This window comes from Empidonax traillii, unplaced genomic scaffold (genome assembly GCF_003031625.1).
Source record: "Empidonax traillii isolate 1590-97213 ecotype Southwest subspecies unplaced genomic scaffold, ASM303162v1 scaffold1460:size212889, whole genome shotgun sequence".
Taxonomy (NCBI): Eukaryota; Metazoa; Chordata; class Aves; order Passeriformes; family Tyrannidae; genus Empidonax; species Empidonax traillii.
In genome coordinates, this window is record NW_020956653.1 from 37,892 (window position 1) to 47,377 (window position 9,486).

At 43.6% G+C, this 9,486-nt stretch overlaps 1 protein-coding gene across 1 annotated transcript in view; it reads left to right on the plus strand.

Annotated features, from left to right (window-relative positions):
* The first annotated feature begins 2,156 nt into the window (after nucleotides 1–2,156).
* LOC114070180 overlaps nucleotides 2,157–9,486 on the plus strand; it is a 20,671-nt gene continuing 13,341 nt past the window's right edge. The window contains exons 1-3 of the mRNA XM_027907426.1: nucleotides 2,157–2,288; nucleotides 3,068–3,299; nucleotides 4,526–4,801. Coding sequence (XP_027763227.1) covers nucleotides 2,157–2,288; nucleotides 3,068–3,299; nucleotides 4,526–4,801 — 640 coding nt within the window. The remainder of the gene's footprint in view (nucleotides 2,289–3,067; nucleotides 3,300–4,525; nucleotides 4,802–9,486) is intronic.

The following is a 9,486-nucleotide window of genomic DNA, read 5'->3' on the forward strand; positions in this document are numbered from 1 at the left end:
CCCCCCACTTTCTCTACCTTACTCTAAGGAGATTTTGTTCTGTACAAATTCTGTAGACAAAACCCACAGGTACATTGTACAAAGAGCCCAGAGGTAATAAATCTTAGCCAAAGGAGCCAAGGTAGACATCTGAATAGGTAAAATAGGCCCAGAGCCAAGGCTTTCTTGAAGCCTCAGTGAACAGAACACAAAAAAATGGAAAGAACGAAAGGTCACGAAGGTCATCCGATGAAGAGGAGAGAATTTGAGATCCCATGAGGAAGTAAGGCGGGATCTACCACCATAATATTCCTCAAAATAGAGACCACGCCTCAATTTCCGCCCCGACTCCACCTGCTATGAATATTGTAATGTAATGATGCAATAATATGAATATGCATATGACTATGTTGTAATCATTGTCAGAAGCTGTATAAATTGCTTGTTCTATTCAAGCACTGAGGAACCTGTTTTCCCAGCACTAGCTGGCAGGCTAGCCGGCTGTTAAATAAATAAATAAATACCTTGCTGTTTAAAAGGCATAAAATTCTGTCTTTAAACAGTTTTTATTTGCCTTTTTTTGGGCATCAAAAGCTGCTCGGGATGAAATAGAGAGACTCAGAACATCTGGGCAGATGCAAGGACAACTGCAAGATGTGTTTCCCTCAGAGGATCCCAAATGGGATCCCAATTTGCCAGAAAAAAGAGAAACATTGAAACGCTATCAGGATTGGGTGATTTATGGTCTTAAATATGGAATTCCAAAAGCAGTAAATTGGTCAAAAATGTATACAGTGAAACAAGATAAAAATGAATCCCCTACAGATTTTCTGAACAGACTAACAGAGACCGTATGAAAGTACACAGACATAGATATAGAATCAGAAACAGGAAAAAAGCACTTGGTCTTTTTATTTATAGGCAAATCTGCAAATGACATAAGAAAAAAGCTACAGAAAGCAGGTGATGACAAGAGTCATGGTGAATTAATGAATACAGCTAGGACAGTCTATCGAAACAGAGACCAAAAAGGCGGAGGAAAGGAGTAGGATAATAACTACCAGAAACATCACAAACACAATGTCCACCATGAAAATTATAGATCTAGTTACCAGCATGATAAGACCAATGATGTATGTTCTTTTTGTAAAAAGAAGGGACATTGGAGAAGGGATTGTCTGGACTTGAAGAGGAAAAGTGAATTTCCACCTCCTCCTCCAGCCTCCCAACTGACTTTAAGCCAGGATGCATGAAGGGAACCGGAGGTTTCTACCCCAGCAGAACCTCTGGTTGTAGCTAAGCTGGGGGGAGAAGATGTGGAATTTTTAGTTGATACAGGTGCTGCATATTCCGTGTTAAACACCTTGGAAGGGAAACTGAGTCAGGATACTGTAACTGTGGTTGGTACCACAGGGGTAAGTGAAACCAGGCCTTTCTTCAAGCCCTTGAAATTTAAATTGGGGAAACACTGGGTAACTCATCAATTCCTCTATATGCCAAATTCTCCCATGCCTTTACTGGGTAGAGATTTATTAGAAAAACTGGAAGCTGAAATTAAATTCTGTAAGGGGGGAGGAATAAAAGTTATCATCCCTGACACTAAATACATCGAGGCAGCCACCTTCTTCATACAGGAGAACCATGGAGAGATCCCCGCAGAGGTTGAAAATGCTGTGATCCCTTTAGTGTGGGCTAGTGAATATCCTGGGAGGTCCAAACGAGCAGAACCCATAAGCATCACGCTCAAGCCAGGAGCAACACCGGTAAGGCAAAAACAATACCCCTTGAAACTAGAAAGTCGTCAAGGTTTAGCACCCATAACTGAAAAGTTTCTTAAATTTGGCTTATTGGTAGAATGTGAATCTAAATATAACACCCCCATCCTTCCAGTGAAGAAAGCTGATGGTAAGAGCTATCGATTGGTTCAAGATCTGAGGGCAACCAACAAAATAACAGAGGATATATACCCTGTAGTAGCAAACCCCTATACCTTGTTAACCACATTAACAGAGGAATTAGGGTGGTTTACAGTGCTTGATCTAAAAGATGCCTTTTTCTGCATTCCTGTGCACAAGGACAGCCAAGAGCTTTTTGCTTTTGAATGAGAAAATCCCGAGACAGGGAGAAGAACTCAACTTACATGAACTGTCTTACCGCAAGGCTATAAGAACAACCCGATGATATTCGGAAACCAGTTGGCAAAAGAACTGGAAGACTGGAGAAGGCAGCAGCCAGAAGGACTTTTCCTGCAGTATGTAGACGACATACTAATTGCTGCTAAAAGTCGGGAACAGTGCATCGAGCTCACTGTAAGTCTTTTAAACTTTGTGGGACTAAGTGGGTATAGGGTCTCAAAAGAGAAAGCACAAATTGCAAAGGAAATAGTCATTTACCTGGGGCTTGAAATCTATCGTGAACATCGACGGCTCAGCACAGATCGGAAAGAAACCATCTGCTGTCTCCCAGAGCCCCGCACTGTACGAGAAATGCAGGCTTTTCTAGGAATGGTGGGATGGTGTCGCCTGTGGATAACTGACTACGGGTTATTAGTCAAAACCCTATAAGAAGCACTGAAAACTGCGAAGGAAGGAGTTATAACATGGACAGATGAGATCAGAGTTGCATTTAAACAACTGAAACAGTCCTTAATGTCAGCTCCAGCACTGGGACTACCAGACCTAAACAAACCCTTTGAACTGTTTACATATGAGCAACTAAATGTTGCCTTGGGGGTACTGTCACAGACCCTGGGAAACCAGCGAAGGGCTGTGACCTACTTCTCCAAACAACTAGACAATGTCAGCCAAGGATGGCCAGGGTGTTTAAGGGCTGTGGCAGCAACTGTTATCTTGATTCAAGAGGCCCGAAAACTCACCCTGGGACAGCCCATTGTCGTGTATGTACCCCATGCAGTCCAAGCTGTGCTTGAGCAAAAGGAGGGCCACTGACTCTCCCCTAGCAGAATGCTTAAGTACCAAGCTGTGTTGTTGGAGCAGGATGATGTTACCCTGAAAACAACATCTGTTGTAAATCCTGCTATGTTTCTGTCCACAACATTGACTGACAGTATACCTTAACATGACTGCAGACCATCGAGGAGACTTATTCCAGCAGACCAGACCTGAAGGATGAGCCTCTGGAAAACCCAGATTGGGAACTGTACACGGACGGAAGCAGCTTCATGCGGGATGGAAAATGGATGACAGGGTATGCAGTGACAACCAGGGATGAGGTAATCGAGGCAAAGGCCTTGCCTGCTGATGTATCATCCCAAAAAGCAGAACTGATTGCACTGACAAGAGCTCTAGAACTGAGCGAAGGTAAGAAAGTGAATATCTGGACAGATTCTAAGTATGCATTCAGTGTTGTGCATGCCCATGGAACCATCTGGAAAGAGAGGGTGGGATTAAACATGCCGACCAAATCCATGCACTCCTTCAAAGTATCTGGAAGCCAGAAAAGGTATCTGTCATGCACTGCAGAGTTCATCAGAAGGGGAAAACAATTCCCAAATTGGGAAATCATTTTGCTGACCAGGCTGCAAAAAGGGCTGCAGAAAAAGGCATTCTAGCAGTAGTACCACAGAAAAACATCCATTTGACAGGGTACACCCCAAAATATGATGAGAAGGACCACCAATTAATTAAATCCCTTAAAGTTGAAATTAAAGTAAGTGGGTGGGCTGTTACACCAACAGGACAGGTTGTGGTCACACCCCCACTCCTAAGGGAAATAGCTCTGCGGGAACATGAGGCTCCCCACTGGGGAATAGAAAACCTTCTTAAACACCTAAAGAAGGTAGTGATAGGGACAGGTATGACTGAAGTCGTGCAATCCATAGTGAGTAAGTGTGAAATCTGCCAGCAGAACAACCCAGATACAACCAAGAGGGTGGTGCTAGGAGTAACAAAGGCTGGGAACCTTCCCAGAGATTATTGGCAAATAGATTTTGCTGAGTTACCACCGAGGGAGGGGTACAAATACATACTAGTGCTGGTTGACACTTTTAGTGGATGGCCTGAAGCTTACCCGTGTTGCACTAACACAGCAAGAGAAGTGGTAAAAGCTTTGCTTAATCACATAATTCCAAGATTTGGGGTTCCTCTGGGAATGTCATCAGACAGAGGGACACGTTTCATTGCAGTGATAGTGAAGGAGGTGTGTCGTGTCCTAGGAATTGTTTGGGACCTCCACACTCCCTATAGACCTCAGGCAAGTGACAAAGTCGAATGCATGAATGGCACTCTTAAAATGCAAATTGGTAAAATTTGTCAGGAAACATCCATGTCATGGGTTCAGGCTTTGCCTCTAGCTCTACTAAGGATTCGTATCCAGCCAAGGCGGAGGGATAACATAAGTCCTTATGAAATATTGTATGGAAGACCATACCAGGCTCCGCACATTCCAGGGGACATTCACATGAGAGGGAAGGTTGATTTACAAAAGTATTTAATTGCTTTAGGCTCTACTTTACAGAAGCTCCAGAAATTTGTCAAGCTTTCCAGACCTATAGGATTGGACACCCCTGCTCATCAATTCCAACCAGGAGACTGGGTCTACATCAAATGGTGGGACAGTGACCTGCTGCGAGCCAAGTGGAGAGGACCTTTCCAAATCCTGCTGACTTCCCTCACTGCCGTCAAAGTTGCTGGCAAAGGACCGTGGTTTCATTACTCCAGAGTGAAGAAAGCTTCAGTTCCTGGAACTATCAGCAAAGTAGAACCCGACTCAGAGGAAGACGATGTGGCCATAGTCCAAAATGTATCCAAAATTCTCCACAAAGATGACTGCTGGATTTGCACCCAAATACCAGCAATCGATGGTAAAGATGTCAGTTGACCCCTTATTGGCATTTTACTAAACGAAACAAACTTTGGTAAGTCTATGTTAGAACTCCCAGGGACCTGGAAGCCAGTTACTGAGACCTACTATCCAGTAACCCGAGTCACGTAATGTCTGACCAGGACAATTATAATGCCCCCTGCATGGTTGTTAATGCTACAGGAAAAATCATTCCCCCTCCTTACTGTGATAAAAGTAAATCTACAGAAGAAATAGGCCCGAAAGTTGTAACAAGATTGGCACAAGTCCCCTTGAGATTAATTCCCCCCCATGGTTCAGGGTGGTACTGTATTTGTGAAAAGAAGGCTTGGAAAGTTTTGCCCCTTGATAAAGATCAGGCCTGTGCTCTAGGGACTGTAATTCCAAACATAACAATCTTTTACCAAATTGATGAACAAGAGGAATGGGAAAGAACTTATCTAAAAATAATGAAGAGGACAAACAATCCCCTTATTGACCGTCCCACACTCTTTCACAGTATAGTCAGAGCCATGATCCCATCGCTAGGGGTGAGTGAATTGGAAAAAGCAATAGTTAACATCTCAGCTGCAAGCAAAAACATTCAAGATCAGGCTTCAGATGCAATTTCAACTTTACAAGAGGAGGTCCATAGTCTGTCTTGTGTAGTTCTACAAAACCGACTGACTCTTAACATCTTGCTAGCCTCTCAGGGAGGCGTGTGTAAAGTCATCAACACCAGTTGCTGTTCTTACATAGACCAAAGTGGAAGAATTAATAACGATTTGGCTGCAATTCAGAATCAAACTAAAATCCTACACAAGGTATCTCTGGACAATGTCTCACTGGGTTTGGGAGACACACTCCACAAACTTACTTCATGGTTACCGAACTGGACCTGAATTAAACAACTGTTTCTATTGTTAGTGTACATAGTTTGTGTAATAGCTTATTGCATGAACCAATGTTGTAGATGTTAGTCATCTTTTTGGAAAATGATTAGATGTAAGTGATGCCCAGAAAAAGGGGTAGGTGAGTAAAACTGCTCAGAGACAGAATTTTAAGTCCATAAGCAGTAAGGTATCAGTCCCCCCTTTAGAGACTGGAAAAAACTCAAAAATTTTGTCCAATCTCTACTACTTATGAAGCAGGAGGGGTTAATTGAAACACTTTTACTGTAGGCCCATAGGAATCCCTCTAAGATCTTTCCAATGTTTTAATATACACCCAACAGGAGTTTTAGTATTTATTTCTTTTCCATTTTAACTCCCATTATGAAAACAAATTATTAAATCTGTAATATACTAACAATCACAACTATTACATTGCCAAATAATATCTACTCTTCAAATTCAAACAGTACTGTCCCAGTTTAAATGAGACAAGGGTCTTTTGCTGAGGATGGGTTAGGAGAAAAGACCCAAACTTCTCTTTCTAAGCAATTATAAATCCAAAATTAAGAGGCTCCAATTGAAAGAAAACAAATTATGCAAAAAAGGGAAAAACACAGCCCTTTATTAAAAGGTATATGTGTATTAACAGAAACACGAAAAAAAACAAGTAAAACAACCAAACAACACTCCTATACCCACAAATAACCCCTTCAAAAACAAACTGATAAACTGGCAAAAGGAAGAGTAAACAGTTCAATTTTTTGCACCCTTTGGTGCAGTTCCAACCACAGTCAGCAGGGGGCGCCGTCGGGTCACTGGAGATGGAAAACTTGTAATGTCCTGTACCATTCACCAGGTGGCGCTGTTGGATCATCGAAGATGTAGAACTTGTAGTGTCCTATAGTAGCCACCAGGTGGCACTGTTGGATCACTGGAGGTGCAGAACTTGTAATGTCCAGTGCCCATCACCAGGCGGCGCTGTGGGTTCCCTGGTCACTGCCACGTGGGATGGGGAAAAACAATACCCTCCCGCTATGTCAGAGGGAAAGAAAAATACAAACCAAAACCCAGAAAGAACAACTCAGTTCCTCTTCCCTTCCCACATTGGGAAAGGAGAGAGGGAATGGGGGGGAAGGGGGAAGGAAAAAAACCAGCAATAAAACAGAAAGTTTTCCCAGTGGAAGAAAACTCGCAAACTTCAGCTGGTTAGGATTCGCTTTAAGCAGGGCCTGCAGCCAGCAACATCTAAGCAGAGAGCAGCAGCAGCAAACTCCCCTCCGACAGGAAAGAAAAGAACCAGGCAGTGTCTGCAGCTCGCAGCAGGTCCCAAGCCCCAATTATTGCATAAAGTGAGAACATATAATGAACAGTTCAAAAAAGGACAAATTCTAATTCTGGGTCTTGGGCTCCGTGGTGCATTCAAAGTCAAGGCCAGTTATCAGCTTCTCTGTAGAAGGACCCCTTCTTCCTCATCTTTATCTTCTTCACAGCACGTCCAGTCCTTGGAGCGTCTCCAAAGTTCTGCCCTTGAAAGTTGATTTGTCTCTTGTGGGATCTTGTTGTCCAGGTCTGGAGTGCCATGTTGTCCAATAGAGGTGTTTTTCTACAGTTCTACCTTGAACAGAAGTCTAAACATGCTAAAGGAACTTAGAAAGTTTGATATAAAATGGGGGAATAGGGTTGGGAATGTGTAAACTCCTATGCTAAAGGATGGCATATAATACAGCTACATTCCCATCTACATTTACTACACAACTACTTCTAATAGCTACAAAAAGCTAAAAAAGAAAAATAAAAAAAAATCTTTAGAGCATTACACTAACCTTGTTAATTAACTCTACACGTTGAACTGACCCTGCCCAGAAACGCCCTCTAGGTACCATTGAAGGGGATAAAATCCCTGTGGTCCATCTGAAGAATATGTTGGGGAGGAAAGTTTGGATCAGTCCTGCCTTAACAATTCCACCCATGGGATTGTTTCTGTTCAATGACTTGGGTGCACTTGGTGGATGATTCAGAGGGATAGGGAAACACTGTGTGTCCCTCCAGGGGATTTGATTTTTGGGTAAGAACAGTCCATGATGTTGAATTGTATAATATTGTTTACTGACTGACACTCCCACTGTGTGCCGTAACTCCCATGAACAAAGAGGTCTTTCCTTAGGTACATGTTCTTATTTTCTATGGTTTTGATGTTTTCTTTAAAAAAAAAAATTATGTTTACATTTCCTCCTTCTTCAGTAGTCCCCATCTTGTGTGTCCCACAGACTTGGTCTAAGTGGGGAGTCTGGTATTGTATTCTCTGTGCCACTGATGATGACCCTCTGGGATCTGCCCTTCATCCCCTTCTCAGCTCTGCTTCTTTCCCTGACTGTTGGTGTGCACAGTCTGGGACCTGCCACACCCTGTCCTTGCAGAGCAGCTGGACTAAGCTCTGCTGCCCTTCTGTGTTTCTCACATGGGTGGGTCCCCCACTCCAAGTCACGAGACTCGGGCAAAGTCTGCTCCTCTCCACTCCAGTCTCTTCTCTCTTCTATTGCCCTTCTCCTTGGGAGGTGAGACCTCCCATTCCATGGGCACCACAGCCCAGGCTGACACTGCTTTTCACACCCATGCCCAACTCTTCCTCTTTGAGAGCAGCAAATGCAGATGAGAAAATATGAGGAGAAAATATGAGGAGAGGCTGAGGGAGCTGGGGTTGTTTAGTCTGGAGAAGAGAAGGCTTAGAGGTGACCTCATCACTCTCTTCAACTACCTGAAGGGAGGTTATGGCCAGGTGGGGCTTGGTCTCTTCTCCCAGGCAACCAACAATAGGACAAGGGGACATGGGCTCAAGCTCTGCCAGGGGAGGTTTAGGTTAGATGTTAGGAAGAAATTCTTTACAGAGAGGGTAATCAGGCATTGGAACAGCCTACCCAGAGAGGTAGTGGATTCACCATCCCTGGAGGTTTTTAAGCAGAGATTGGATGTGGCCCTTAGTGCCATGCTATAGTAATTGGAGTTGGATCAGGGGTTGGACTTGATGATCTTGGAGGTCTTTTTCAACCCAATCTATTCTATGATTCTATGATTCTAAGGTATGAATGGATGATGTTGCCCCAGGGCATGAAAAATTCCCCTACTCTCTGTCAACTGTATGTTGATGCAGCTCTACAGCCTTTGCAGGCAGCATGGCCTGATGTTATTGTTTATCATTATATGGACGATATTCTTTTTGCCAGTCCAGTGCCGCTTGGCAGCCAACAGAAACAGCACATCATTTCTACATTCCATATGTATGGTCTAGCCATAGCTCTGGAAAAAATCCAGGAGAGTAGTCCCTGGCGGTACCTGGGTTGGACCATCACTAATTCTCACGTGCGACCTCAAAAACTGTCACTTAGCCTCGAGCTAAGAACCTTACATGATGCCCAAAAGCTGCTAGGTGAATTACAATGGCTTCGTCCTGTCATAGGCATCCCAAAAGACATCTTAGACGGCCTTCGGCCCCTTCTTAGGGGCACAGATCCATCCTCAGCTGTTACGATCACTCCCAAGCAACGAGACCTGCTAAAATTAATAGCACAGATGGTGGTCACTCATACCACACATCGCCTCCAGTTAAATCAACCATTGAACCTCACTATTCTGAATAGTAACGGACATTTTCTTGCAGCCATTACTCAAAACAAAAACAGGGGAGAAGGATACAGGAATACAAAAAATAATTGTACTGGAATGGCTGGCACCACCATTACAGCCAAAGCGTACCGTACAAGAACAAGTAACTACCTTAGCTGACCTAATCAGGAAAGGTCGCAACCGTATCCTGCAG